We start from the raw sequence: 14,627 nt of genomic DNA, 5'->3' as shown, positions 1-14,627 counted from the left end.
CTGGAGGGGCACGAGCATGCCAGAAAGCCAGGCCAGCCCCCTGTCCCCACAGACACCCTCCAACCAGACCTCCCACCCACCCCCTACTGAGGACTCCATCATGGGAGAGCCCAGGGCAGGGCCCTAGCCCTGGCCATGCTGGGAATCCAGAAACAGGGACACCCAGTCACCTGGGGGCTAGGAGTCACCTGGCAGAGACTCCTGTCCTGGAGACCCTCCTCAGAAGGGAGGATCCTCCAAAGGGAACTGGGGTGCAAAGGGCCTGGGGCACCAAATGTCTCTTCCCAGCCCCTTTTCTGGGCAAAAGCTCTTGCATGTTTAGCTTGGCTACCATTCAGTGGCCTAATAGCTATCTCGGCCTACTTTAAAAACATACTTCCCCCCAAAAAAACCTGCCTTTGTGCAGAAAGGGGGTCAGGTGATACATCTCCAGAAGGAACATTTGGTTAAGCAACTGAGTGGGAGCTCTCCGAGCCTCGGAGGTGCCTCTGTCTGGTTCCAGCCGTGGTGGGCAGACACAGCCCACAGGCTGCTGGTCAGTGCTGCTCCCGTGACAAGAAGCTCACAGGGTCTCCCTCAGATGGAGGATGCCCTGCTGCGACCTGGGCCCATCTGGGTCCACACTGCAGCCCCCACTCCCTATCCTTCAGCCCTCTACATCAGCCAGAGAGGGTGGCACCCACCTGTGTAACCCCCCTACCCCAGCCCACTCCCCTAAATCATGTCACCCACCTGACTCTCGTGGGCAACCGGATGCTCCTCATTCTCCTAGCACATTCTCCTCATGTTCTGTCTAGGACACTGGGGACCCTAAAAAAAAGCTCACTCCAACAACCAAGAACTGGGTCTAGCTCCAAACCTGTCACGCCTCTAGGGTCTGGGAGTGCTGAATGGGACTACCCTAAAAGGACATTTCAGATGGCCTCATGGCAGCTAACAGAGCTGAGCGTCCTCACCGAGCGAGGGATCTCTGTGAAGCTCTGAACTTGACACTTAGGGTCTGGCCCCGTGCAGCCCACACACAGTGAGAGGCCCACTGCGGTCTGGCAGAGGACACTCAGTGATTTCATGTGGCGGATGCAGGGCGGGGGTGGGGGCAGGGGGCAGGGCCTGAGAGCCAGAATGAAGAGCAGCGGGGCCGCCTGCCCCAAGTGACCAGCCTCACTTAGAAGGTGGCGCTTCCTCTCTCCAGCCCCTGGGTGCCCCTGGCCACCACTTTGGGCCAATCCAAAGCTCTGTCTTGATTGCGCCCCCTCCTCCACCCTGTGAAATTCTCAGCTTCTTCCTACACAGCCCAGGGGTCTCCTAGTTCTCCCTGGGACTCTGACATTCCCAGCCTGCAACACACTTGCAAGGCAAGGTCAGAGTTCGGGAGGGGGCGAGGGGACAGTAACCCTCTGGCCAGAGTGTAGGTGGGTTCGCAGCTTAGGTTCCCCAAGCTTTTCTCAGGACTATGGTGTCTCAAGGAGGCCTGATGACTTCTGGAACCACAAAGGTATCTCAGCTGCCAGATCAGAGCTGGGTGCAAGTCTCATCCTGACGCCCCCAGGTGAGTGACCTGGTCACTGAACCACCCACCCTGCAGCCTCCTCCCTTTGTTTAAACTTGGGGGCTAAAGGGCTGCTGAGAGGCACCCATGAGGTAATGCACATCCAAGGTTAATATAAGGTGCGATTTGTTGAGTATTCAAGACTGGTGATTCACAGCATCTCTGGGCATTACCCACAGGCAGCCTGTCCTGATGAGGACACCTTGCAGGGAAGGAAAAGCAGAAGGGATGATTCAAGGGTCCGCCAGAAGCCTGGTCTCCTGACTCCACCAAAGCTGCTCTTCTGGCTGAAAGGCAGAACATGCCCTCCCAGGACTCACGATGACCGAACTGAGCTCAGGGGGAGCTGGAGAGGAAGGCTGGGTGGTGGCAGAAGACAGCTTGGCTCCACAGTCAGTTTAGCAGCCTGCTGCCCCTCGATCCTCGTTTAGAAATGGGATGCGAAGACATGGACCCCCGCTGGGGATCCTGGACAGGAGGACAGGCTGTCTTGGTCAGCCCAGCAGGTGGCAGTAATGAGGCCCCTCCTGTGCGCCAATGAGGTTCTAACGCCACCTAGTGGGCATCTGTGGCCTTGCACCGCCCAAGCTCTGTACCCAGGACACCGCAAGCGTGCAGGCTCCAGCGTGAAAATGCCTCGGATGGAAAGAAAGCCAGAGAGCAAAAGCCGGAAAGGGAAACACTGTAAGAGCCAAGCCCCCGGGGGTGAAGGAATAGAGGAGGGCAGCGGCTCAAGAGACGATATGCAGAAAGATGGGGCCCTGCGAACGTGAATCAAACAGGCCTTTCAGCAGAGCATGACCCTGAAGGCTGTGGAAGAAATCGCAAAACAAAGAACACTGCCCAGTTCTACAAGGATTAAGTCAATAGCCAGTGCACCCTGAAAGGAATGCAGGATGAAAAACAGGACAAGGTACTCCATACTTCTTTCCAAACCGTAGCTTTGCTTGTCCGTTCACTTTTGGCCACACTGGATCTTCGTTGTGGCACACGTGCTGTTCACTGCTGGTGCAGGCTTTCTTTATTTTTGGCGAGTGGAGGCTCCTCTTTAGTTGCAGTATCCATGCTTCTCACTGCAGTGGCCTCTTGTTGTGCAGCTTGGACTCTAGGGTGTGAGGGCTCGGTAGTTGTGGTAAGTGGGCTTAGTTGCCCTGAGGCACGTGGGATCTTAATTCCAGGACCCGGGATCTAACCTGTGTCCCCAGCATTGGCAGGCAGACTGTTAACCACTGGACTTCCAGGGAAGTCCCAGAAAAAAATTTTTAATGAACCCAGATTCTTGCACCTTAGCTCAGTTGGTAAAGAATCTGCCTGCAATGCAGGAGACCCCAGTTCGATTCCTGGGTCTGGAAGATCTGCTGGAGAAGGGAAAGGCTACCCACTCCAGTATTCTTGGGCTTCCCTGGTGGCTCAGCTAGTAAAGAATCCCCCTGCAAGATGTCCATCAGCAGACGAATGGATAAGAAAGCTGTAGTACATATACACAATGGAATATTACTCAGTCATCAAAAAGAATACATTAGAATTAGTTCTAATGAGGTGGATGAAACTGGAGCCTATTATACAGAGTGAAGTAAGCCAGAAAGAAAAACACCAATACAGTATACTAACGCATAGAAATATGGAATTTAGAAAGATGGTAACGATAACCCTGTATACAAGACAGCAAAAGAGACACAGATGTATAGAACAGTCTTTTGGACTCTGTGGGAGAGGGCAAGGGTGGGATGATTTGAGGGAATAGCATTGAAACGTATATTATCATATGTGAAACAGATAGCCAGTCCAGGTTTGATGTATGAGATAGGGCGCTCAGGGCTGGTGCACTGGGATGACCCTGAGGGATGGAATGGGGAGGGAAGTGGGAGGGGGGTTCAGGATGGGGAACATGTACACCCAGGGCTGACTCATGTCAATGTATGGCAAAACCAATACAATATTGTAATTAGCCTCCAATTAAAATAAATACATTTAAATTAAAAAAAAAAAAAGAATCCACCTGCAATGCATGAGCGGAGAAGGCAATGGCACCCCACTCCAGTACTCTTGCCTGGAAAACCCCATGGACGGGGGAGCCTGGTAGGCTGCAGTCCGTGGGATCGCTAAGGGTCGGACACGACTGAGCGACTTCACTTTCCCTTTTCATTTCACACATTGGAGAAGGAAACGGCAACCCACTCCAGTGTTCTTGCCTGGAGAATCCCAGGGATGGGGGAGCCTGGTGGGCTTCTGTCTATGGGGTCACACAGAGTCGGACACGACTGAAGTGACTTAGCAGCAGCAGCAGCAATGCATGAGACCTGGGTTTTAACCTTGAGTTGGCAAGATCCCCTGGAGAAGGGAAAGGCTACACCTACCCCAGTATTCTGGCCTGGAGAATTCCATGGATGGTACAGTCCATGAGGTTGCAAAGAGTCTGACACGGCTGAGCAACTTTCACTTTTACTTTTTGTGCATAGAAAAACATTAAAATCATTAACTGAGCTATCTGATCATCACAACTAACAGTCACATTTTTTCTTTTTAACGAAGATATGTGCCTGACAGCATACATTCCCAAGCCAAAACGATATCTATACTGGCTTCTCTGAGCTACTGAGAGGCTGTTTCCTGAGTAACAGTCCTATAGTAAGGTCCCTCAATAAAAGAAACCCATGGCTTTTACACTGTGCATTTTTCTTTCAGTTGACAGTTTTGGTGACCACAAAGTGACCCACAGCAGACTTGTCTCCTTCACCTGGTATTCTCCAAGGATCTGGAGCCCTGGTACCACCAAGGGCCCTTTGAGCCTGTCTGCCTCCTCACTAGTCCAGAATACTGGGTGACTCTCTCCTGAGTCTCAGAGCTCTCATGTTGGCTGACAATCCTGAGTTCAATTTGGTAGCAGATAAAAAGGTACCTGATTTCTCAGTTGAAAGATACAAAGAAAGGGCTCAGCTCAAAGACCCTGAGAAAATCATCCAGTTGAGAGACACAGGTTTGGATGGGGTGATTAGGCAGGCAGCTGACGTGACATCTTTCATCGAATTGGCAGCTTAATGGGGTTTGTCAGGACAAAAGTGAAGATACCATACAAGGGCTTTCAGCTACAAAGATAAGGGACACAGCTCTCACCAGCTAGTCACGACTTTCTCAGGCAACTGAGAAATGAACAGAACTGGTGAAGGCAAATCCTCATAATATCCAGCAGTCCCACAGGGAAATCCACTTGTTACTTTTAAAAACTAGCTAGTCCAGGGACCCTCACATGAAGACTGGCCATCCAGGGATCTGCATGCCCACAGTGGTTTTAGACTGCTAAAGGGAGAAATGGAGACACATAAAAAAGCGTAAACGACCGTAGGGTGACATCTAGAGGCGCTGGCCAGCACCTATTCCCTAGTCAAAATATATATACTGGCTTCTCCCCCTACCTCTTTGGAGCAGCTTTTCAGTGGTACTGAGGGTTTGCTCCTCAGGCTATAGTCTGCCATAAGGTCTCCAAGTAAAACTGAAATCCACAAGTCTTATGCTGTGCGTTTTCCTTTCAGTTGACGAAATCGATGTCCCCCACAGGCAGCCACTTCTCAAATTCACTGCAGCTGCATGGACAGAAGAGCCTGGTGGGCTACAGTCCATGGGGTTGCAAAGAGTTGGACATGACCGAGTGACTAACGCTAACACAGCACTACTCGCAACTCATCAGAGTTTATTATGGCAATTAATTATACAAACATACCAGCGATTGCTCGTCCAGCACAGAAGTCCTCGAACCGGTAGAGTCCATTAGTGATCTCTCTGTATAAATAACTTATTAGAAGCAAGCACAACTGGTCAGGGCCCGACGGGGCTGACTGAGCATCTCATCACACACACCCACTGATGGCACGCAGGCCGGGCGGGGCGGGGCAGGAGGGGCCGGCACCAGAAGCTTGGGTTTCCTCTTTGGCCCCCAGCACCCCAGGCCCAGCAGGTGCTGGGTACTCGGGTAATGGACAATTCAAGGCACATATGACTTCCTAACAGATAGCAGCTCCAGAGTCTGCCCTTGAGACCTGGTTCACATCCGGTAACAACCAAGGTAATGCTTCATTCATCACAACCCCCTTTGGTCTACTGTCATTTTTATTATTGAACTGGATGCTGAAAGCCCCCAGTGTGGTGGGGGCTGTGTGTGGCTCGGAGTCACAGTTCCTGCCCTTTACATTCTGAAGATAAGAGAGATGCAAAGAAATGACTCCGATGGTGATGGTGTTTTACAAAGCACCACAGGGGAAGTGTTAGGGCATCTTTTGATGTCTGTCTTAGGAGGGCTTTAGGAGGTCATGAAGAGTTACAGGAGGGAGTCAAAGGAAGGGAGGGGGCTGCCGTGGATGAGATTCAAGGCACTAAAGGAGTGGACAGGATGGGGTCGAGCCACAGAAGTCAACCAGAAGCAGGGACAGGAGAGGTGGCCGGGGAGGCAACCCGGCCTTCTGCTCCTAAATGAGCCCCTGATGTGACCACAGTCTCCTGGACCAGAACTGCCCCCTCTCCTGCAGCCAGAGGGTCCAGGGCAGCCCCTGGATTCTCCAACCAGGGCCAGCAAGGTCTGGGATCCGCCTCCACAATCTTCGGCCTGCTCCTTGCATGGGCACCGCTGCTGTTGTTTAAACGGCAGCGCACAGGACAAGCTGACCTGACATCAGTCTGTCAGAGTCCCGTTATGGCTTTATGTGACGTGAAAATCACTCATTGTTTTGCCTAACTCTGTTCTCTCCCCCTGATCCAACTCTGCCATGGAGCGAGCGGTGGGCCATCCTTGAACTCACCGAGAGACACAGAGCTGCCTCTCTCGGCGTGGGCACCGTGGTTGCACTTGCTAAATCCCAGAGAAGAAGGGGGTGAGCAGGGGCCAGCCAGCCCCTCGCTGAGATAACTCCTCACTGGGTTCAGGTGTCCGTGAGTCCGTGAGTGAGTGCAGTCACGAGGAGACGTCCATAGGTGTGGGCACCCACTCCTCCACCAGGCACCCACGGGGAGGACTGAACTCCCCGCCTGGCGAGCACCAGGAAAGCTACAGTCAGCCACGGAAGCCAGGTGCTCCCTTCCCCTGGGAGGCCCGCAGGCCCTGGGACCACCTGGTGCGGCCAAGCCAGTCACACTGCCTGGCCAGCCTTTCCAGGCCTGTGCGCTCTCAGTTGAGTCCCCTCAGGCTCCCGGGCACGACACAAGTCCATGTGGAGCCAACTCCACTTCCAATTTGGCCTCGAATCTCAGCAAGGGGTGGGCTGAAGGTTGTGGTACAGGTGGGAGTAGGGAAGAACCGAGGGCCAGGACTGTGCCTAATAGCCAGGCCAGGCGGGACCCTGTGGCGGGGGGAACCCATAGGGAGGAGCGGGCCCAGGGGGGTAGGGGGGCTGGAGGGGGCCTGAGGGCTGGGGCTGTGTGGGGTATGGAGGTTTTCCTCCTGTTGAGAGGTAGGGGGGCTGCTGAGGATAACCAGGACTGGGGGCCCGGCCCCCCATCACGGGGTACCCGGGCCCAGAGGCACCAGTGGGGGCCACGGGATAGCCCGGCCTGGGTGGTGTGCTCCTCTGTGGGGACCAGGAGTAGCCTGAAGGGACCCGGGCTCCCGGCTGGGCTGCGGGGTACGGGGGCCCCAAAGGCCCACTGTAGGAAAAGGAGGGTTGGGACACCACGGGGAAGGGGGCTGGCTGGAGCGCTCCGTGGGCGGTGGGGCCCACAGGCATGCCTGGAGAGGGGCTGTAGGGCAAAGGGTAGGGAGGGACCACTGCGGGCTGCGGCGGCTGTGGCTGAGCGTCTTCGGCTGGCGGGGGCGTCGCCTGGGGGCCTGGGCGCAGTGGGGGGGGCGGCCGTGGAGGAGGGGAGTCCCCGGCTGGCTCCAGGGAGGCCCTGGGCTTTCTCATCACATCCTGGAGCTTCTCCACACGAACCCGGCGCAGATGGGACAGTGTTCTCATGGAGGAGAAATTCTCCAGGAATGTGTCCAGGGGCACCTCGCCCTCCAGGAACTTCTCAGCCATGGCCTGGAAGACACAAGCTCCAGTGGCATCGGGTCTGCCAGAACTGAGGCCACCTGAATACCGCTGGGTCAGAGGTCAGCTGCAGCCTCCACCCCCATCCCAGCCAGGCTGCAGGAGCTGCCTTCTTTGTCCCCCGCTTTGGGAATTTCTCTCTATGGCTCTTCTCACTGGGGATATATTATTACATAAGCACGTATTTATCCTGTCTCCCCCACCAGGATGTCAGCTCCCAGAGGGTGGGGACCACCTGTCACGGCCACTGCTGTTCTCCACCCCGGCATCATGCCAGGCTCATGCCAGATGCTAAATTGGGTGTCGACTGACCGGATGAACACTGGCTCCCTGGTCACTAGCACAGCCCAGCCCAGGGGCTGAGGGGCCTGGCAGAGGGCAGAGAGATGTGGAGAGAGCCAGTCTGCCCATGGAGAGTGAAGACGGGCCCAGAGGGAAGCAAGAGAGAGCTGCCAGGAGAGGGAAGGAGTTGGCGGCCCGGCTTCAGCCCTCGAGGGTACCTGCTCACTGCCCTTCCCCACCAGGCCTGCAGCTGCCCCACAGCTGTGCCATCCACAATCCATTTCCACTTCATCTAGTGAGACTGGGTTCCCGTTCCCTGCATCCAAAAGGGCCTCCATGGGGACTACAAGTGGAGGGACCGTTCACCTCTGCCATCTACTAGAGCCCAGGTCCTGCGCCCTGCCGACGCAGGCACTCAGGACAACAGCTCCTGCTCCCGAGGAGCGGGACCCCCAGCTTCTCTCCTCTCCTGGGGCTGCCTGGTCTCTTCTGCTGCCCTCTGGCCTGTCTTCACTCTCTGTGAGCAGACCGGCTCTGGGTGGAAGACGCTGCCAGGCCCAACAGCCCCTGGGTGGGCTGTGCTGGTGAGCATGGAGCCAGAGTTCAGCCGGCCAGTGTTCATGTGCTCCAGGGGCCGACTCTGCAAGGAAGACCGGGTATCAACAGCGCTCTCACCTCGGACTCTTCTTCAATCTTCATGCTTTCAATCTGCAGAAGGTCCAACAAGGTCCCCAGCTGCAGTGCTGAGGAGAACTTCTCTGGAAGGGAGGGCAGAAAGGTTGACATTTCAAAAGTGCCTCTTGATGCTGTGGTAGAGGCCGAGGTTTCGGCAAGGGTCCTGGAGAGTCCTATGTGCCAGGGGCCCTGCCTCTGCCTGGGGTCTCAGCAAAACCCCCTTCAGTCGGTTCCCTGTGGTCAGCTTCCTGAGCTGACAGGAGCTCAGTGAACAGACCCTGGCTCGCCGGCTCCCCATGCTGGCAGGGAAAGCAAGAGGCCTCAGGCTCCGCCCGCCCAGCCTAATCTGCCCAGGGGGTCCTCCACCTTGAGGACCAGACGCCCCTCACCTCCTCAGATGGCAGGCTGGGACACAGAAAGCCCAGACCAGGCTCTCCAGATTCAAATCCCAACTCCGCCTCTACGTGGCCGCGGAGCCCTGGCCAAGCCCCCGTGTCTCTCTGAGTCTCACTCCTGTCATCTACGACATGAGAACAACGACAGCACCTACCCTTCGATGGCTGCTAAAGCACTTCCCCAGGCTGGGGACGTGGTGACCCGCAGTAACTGCTGGCCCCTTCCTGTCCTCGGGAGGGAGGGGGAATCTGTTCTTCCAGGAGGTTCCAGCAGCTCCCCCAGCCCCATGGGGAACAGGGACCCTGAGTGAAGCGAGGCGCCCCTGGGGCACGTTCCCGGGGCTGGCCGCCTACCCAGCTTCGCCTTCTGCTCCTGGCACCGCTCCACCAGCTTCCGGAGCTCCTGGTACTTGTCTGAGAGGTTCGAGCGGCTGATCTCCAGTGGACCCTGGAACTCCAGGTTCTGTTCGGCCAGGCTGCGGTTGGTGGCCAGCGCCATCTCCCGCTCCAGCTGCAGATCCTGGACCTACAGGGCAAGACACCTGACCATGAGACCTGCCACTCAGCTCCCGGCGGGCTGGGCCAGGGGCTCCTGGGACCTGTTGCTTACTGAGGGGAAGCCAAGCAACACTCAGCCCCCAGTGAGAGTCAGTGGCATGTGACGTGCACACTAAGTCGTTCAGTCACGGCCCACTGTGTAACACTGTGGACTGTAGCTGGCCAGGCTCCTCTGTGCAGTGGATTTTCCAGGCCAGAATACCGGAGTGGGTTGCCATGCCCTTCTCTAGGGGATCTTCCCAACCCAGGGATCGAACCTATGTCTCTTAAGTCTCCTGCATTGGCAAGCGGATTCTTTACCACTAGCGCCCCCTGGGAAGCCCAAAGTCAGATGGACCTGGGTTCAAACTCTGAGCAAAGCACTGACCCAGATGCCTCACCAAAACTTTAACCCAACAGCCTCTATGGTGGAGGCAAGTGGGGGGCTGGCACTGAAGGGACATGTGACGAGCGGAAGGAGCCCGCCGTGGAATGTGTGGAGCTCCGGGGAGGGGGCGGGGAGACTCAGACGCTTCCTAGGAAGGAAGGGGCCAAAAGGACCAAGTGCTCATCCCCAGGATTCAGAGGCAGGAGACCTCCTCTGAGGTGCACTAACATGGCCCAGGCCAGACCACAGGCTGGACAACCAAGGAGGCCCCCAAACAAACTTAGTCTGAGGAGCGGGAAAGCCAGGCCAGCCTGAGACACCGATTCCAGACAGACCTGCCCTGCCTCCTCCACGTGTGTGTCCTGCAGAGAAGCTACGCAGATGAGCTAACAGGGGGTCACCTGGAGAACTGGAAGGGAGTCCTCAGGTGAGCCCCTGCACGGCCTGGCTGAGATCATGTCCCCAGGCTGAGCGGTGCTCTTCCCCTCGGTGAGGTCCTTCGTGGTCGCCAGCCTGTGAGGTGGCAGCCTCAGAAACCCTTCCCAGACCTGCTCTGACCTGAAGCCCCGTCCATTTATCAGGGACAGGAGGGTGGAGAAACATACCCACACCCCTGCGGGAGCGGGGACTACACGCCAGCACGTCACCAGGGGCACCAGCGTCCCCAGCTGGGCTCAGGGCACAGCTCGGCAAGACCCGCTTCCACCAGGAACCACTGAGCAGCTTCTCCGCCACGGCGCACACATGGCGAACCCTGCCTGACTGGCTCGACCCCAAGCAGACGCAGGAAGCCGTGGGCGTCCTGGAGGAGGGGGTTTTGGAGGGCCCGGAATCCTGTGCTCTGGGGTGGGCTGGGAGCCTGCCCTTCGAGCTCCAGACTGCAAAGAGGACTGCCATGGTTACCAGAAATTGTGGGACCTGGCCACAGCCTCCCAGGTCTGCCCCCACACCTGGCTGTAACAAACACCCTCTGGAGCTGCTCAGCAAGGGCTCTGACTCGGGACGCCTGCACTGTGGGGTTCCAATCTCATCTTCATCAGCCGTGAAAGCTTTCCTTCTCTTATGTGGCAGACCCAGAGGGGTGCCTGAAGTGCCCTACTCAGCTGCCCCTTAAGGGGCCCCAGATCCCCAGTGGACATGTCCTCTTTATATCTCCACTGCCTTTTCCCTGGGTTTTAGCCAGTAAATCTATGCCAGACACAGCAAAGACAGAAGCACATGCCAAAGGCCGATCAATGACCTCGCCGAAATGTGTCCGTGTCTCCCGACCCTCAGGGGCAGGAGGCGGCGGCGTGTGGAGCTGAGGATAGGCTGCGGCCACTCAAGGCATGGCCAGGGGCATGGCCAGCTCTGCGGCCCCATCTGGTCAACTGACTTCTTTGACCTTGCAGGGGAGTCACAGGGTCAAGGCGATGGGAAGGGCAGAGAGCGCCCTTTATAAAATGTAAAGCTCTGTACTTTCAGAAGGTGGCTTATTCCCGTGAGGATGGTGACTAGGAGCTGTAGGTGATTAGGTGTCTGTTATGATTGAAAGGGATTAAACAGGAGATGAGCCTAATCCCAGTCCCAGAAAGGCTCTCCTAGAGACCCAGGGCCAAACAAGGCTGCTGGCGAAAGGCGGCTGTATGACAGAACCAGCGCTTTTAGAAACGCCTCCAGTCCCAGGCTGGAGCAACAGGGTAGGGGCTCCGGAAGACACCAGGAGCCAGAGGTGGCTGGGGGCCCTGGACTCCCTGGCCCTGCCCTGCCTTCCTCCCCAGAAGGCCCAGGAACTGGACTGAGACCCCAGGGGCTCCTCTGGCTGGGCCCAGATCAGGGTGAAGGCCACAGAAAAGGGAAGACCTGGCCCAAACTCCCAACAAGCCAGCATCCCTGAGGAGGGCCCCAGTCCCATCTGCCGTCTCTGGCCCCATGATAGCCTCCCCTACCTCCGGGGTGTCCTGGGCCAGTCGGTCGATGGCCTCCGGGTTGTTCTGCATCTCCTCCAGCTCCTCCAGGGTCTTGTCTTTTAGCGTTTCCATCTTTCCTGGGATCACAGAAGGACAGTGAAGTGAGAGAGGGGTGGCTCAGGAGGAAGGGACCCCTGAGTCCATATTCATCATCTGTTAAAGACCAACTGGAGTTTCCCAGCGATGTTGCCAGTCCACAGGGAGGCCCAGGGAGGGCACAGTCAGGCTACCCTGCCCATTCCCTGTTCCCAGGGAGGCCAACAAGCTGCTCCTTCACCCAAACCATGAACCTCAGGATATGCAGAGGAACCGGGCAGCCAGAGGCAAAACCACGATTCCTGGAGATGACAGATGAAGCCCCCCAAGAAGCAGACAGGAAAGGCAGGAAGAGGGAGGCAGACAGCTAGGGATGGAGACCAAACTTGGCCCAAGGCCGCCTGTGAGCCCTGATGCCAGCACATACCCTAGGAGGTGTCTATTTCTGTCTGAACCCGAAATACATCTACTCTTCACATGGGGGCTTTGCCGGCTTCGGGTGCCTCCCTGCCTGTCATGTTTAGCACACCAACCACCTTGGGTTTGCCACAAGCATTCTCTGCAGCTCCACGTGCCACAAAACGAACCCACATGTGCCACAAAAATGAACTGTCACATGCATGTCCCCATCAGGGAAGAACCAGAAATCGCCACCAAACTGGCCCCTGTGGGTACCAGAAGGAAAGGAAATCGACCGACCCGAACAGGACGCCTGCTTCGAGGGAAGAGCTGGTTTCTGCGGCCCTCTCCCCGTCACTCTGCCCAGGGGGACGTGGATCGATGACTGTATGACACGAGGTCATAGCCAGGCCCCAGGAGGACGGAGTTCCAGGGAGAAGAGAAAGGACTAACACACTCAGGGCTCACTTCCCTTCTGCTGACAGCATCCCTGTTCTCATCTGTTCCCACCATTTCCAGACACGTGTTTTACAGCCCGGATTTTTCACTACAGAGGCTCTGCCAGTTTTCCTAGGATCCCGATGCTACAGAAACCCAGAGTCCCCCATCGGCCCTCTGCGCCACGGCTCGGCGGGAATGACAACTGGGCTGAGGGGGCGCTGCGGAGTCCAGGCCCAGGGTTACGGCTGTGTGGCCAGAGGTGACCTCCAGGCTTGCTTCCTCATCTGGAGTAGGAGGGGAAGGCATCTCCAGGGCAGCAGAAAGACGAAGGAGAAACCCATCAATGGAGACCATGTGACACCTCTGCCAGGAAGGCCCAGGTTCAGCCTTCACGCACCAGTGAAGTTATTACAGGTGCCCCCCCTTTCATGCTCCGAAGTGTCCTGGTTTAGGTAACCGATTAAATGGTCACCTGACCTACAGACCACTACAGGGCCACCCCCACTTTCTGTTACCTACTGAGGGCTGAATGTCACCCCCAGCCTCCATGACAAGGATGCCAAGCTTTGCTGAGCACCTGAACCCTGGGGGGTACGCTCGCTGAGAACGCAGGAGCCAGAGCTGCACCCTCAGAGCCCTGCGTCGTAGGCCAGAGTGGGGCCCAGAAATCTCCTGGAGATGCGGACACAGCTCGTCCAAGGCCAGATTCTGAGAAAAACAACAGCTCACGACTGGTCATGTGCACTGGACACCTCTAGGGACTGAGCACCATGGTGTGAGTTTCACAACGCACTGCCTCTCCTACTCCTGCGAGCTGGGAGCAACTGTCCCACTGGTGGGTGGGGATCAGAAAGGTTACAAGGAGAAGAGTCAGAATTCTGCAGTCTGTCTACACCCCACTCTGAGACTCCCAACAAGCTTGGTCTAAAGGTTGACGGTGAGGGTCTGGGGAAGGAGCAGAACCGGGGATGTCATTCCCTGTCTTGTTGTTTAGTCACTAAGCCGTGTCTGATTCTTTCGTGACCCCACGCACTGCAGTCTGCTAGGCTCTTCTGTCCATGGGATTTCAGAGGCAAGAATACTGGAGTGGGGTGCCATTTCTTTCTCCAGGGGATCTTCCTGACCCAGGGATCGAAACCACATCTCCCATGTCCCCTGCACTGGCAGGCGGATTCCTTACCACTGAGCCACCAGGAAGACCACTGGGGAGGCCTCCCGCTCCCGCCCCGCGCCCTCCACTTATTACTCTGCAAACCCAGTGAGTGTGCCACGAGCGAGACAAGCAAGGGGAATGGAGCAACGTTCTGAAGACCTGGAACATCAGGGGCCTGGGCTCCGTCAGACCGACGTCATCTGAGTCCCAGGCCCTGCCACTTGCCACTGTGGGAAGTGGCTCAGTGAACTCACCCTTGGCCTCGGGTTCTTCCTCTGTAAAATGGGTAAGTGCAATGGTCAACATAGGCAAAGCGGTGGCTCAGTGTGAGGCCTGGCCTAAAACAAATGCTGATAGAAGGCTCCAACGCTGCAGAAGTTACTTATTGGTTACTAAAGCCTCCAACACAGCCCAGACTTGCTGGGCCTCAGTGGCAGCTGGCCTTGCTCCACCCACCTGGGGAGGGACCTGCCACAGGAGGGTGTCTGCTCCTTTCCAAAGTTAAGGCTGGGCACAGAGACACCCCCAGACTGAGGATGGACGCTCCAGTGCTGGCAGCTAGCTGGCTGCGGACAAACAGTGCAGTTTCCGCAGTGCCACCTGAGAGGGCCCCAGCAGGTCCAGACACACTCACCATTCACCCGCTCCCTGGGATGGGCCCCCACTGCCCCCTGACCACTTACCACGGGAGGCTGCCCCAGCCACGCATGGTGAGACCACATTCAAGGTGGCACAGCCTCAAGAGCCGACGGCACACTTTTCAGTCTCAGGATACGTGTCACTCTTAACACTATGGAGACCTCAAA

At 56.7% G+C, this 14,627-nt stretch overlaps 1 protein-coding gene across 1 annotated transcript in view; it reads right to left on the bottom strand.

The window, feature by feature from the left end:
- Positions 1-5,151: 5,151 nt before the first annotated feature.
- The window catches only part of VPS37C (VPS37C subunit of ESCRT-I), a 28,533-nt gene continuing 19,057 nt past the window's right edge, over positions 5,152-14,627 (bottom strand). The window contains exons 2-5 of the mRNA XM_055415824.2: positions 11,772-11,869; positions 9,273-9,444; positions 8,524-8,606; positions 5,152-7,557 (exon numbers count right to left, since the gene is read on the bottom strand). Of these exons, the coding sequence (XP_055271799.2) occupies positions 6,853-7,557; positions 8,524-8,606; positions 9,273-9,444; positions 11,772-11,864 (1,053 nt within the window). The 5' untranslated portion in view covers positions 11,865-11,869 and the 3' untranslated portion in view covers positions 5,152-6,852. The remainder of the gene's footprint in view (positions 7,558-8,523; positions 8,607-9,272; positions 9,445-11,771; positions 11,870-14,627) is intronic.

The sequence above is a fragment of the Moschus berezovskii genome, chromosome 25, assembly GCF_049115385.1.
Source record: "Moschus berezovskii isolate FMDL1 chromosome 25, NW_MosBer_1.0, whole genome shotgun sequence".
In the NCBI taxonomy this organism is placed as follows: Eukaryota; Metazoa; Chordata; class Mammalia; order Artiodactyla; family Moschidae; genus Moschus; species Moschus berezovskii.
Note: the sequence above shows the minus strand (reverse complement) of the source record. Positions and strands in the feature narration are given on the sequence as shown.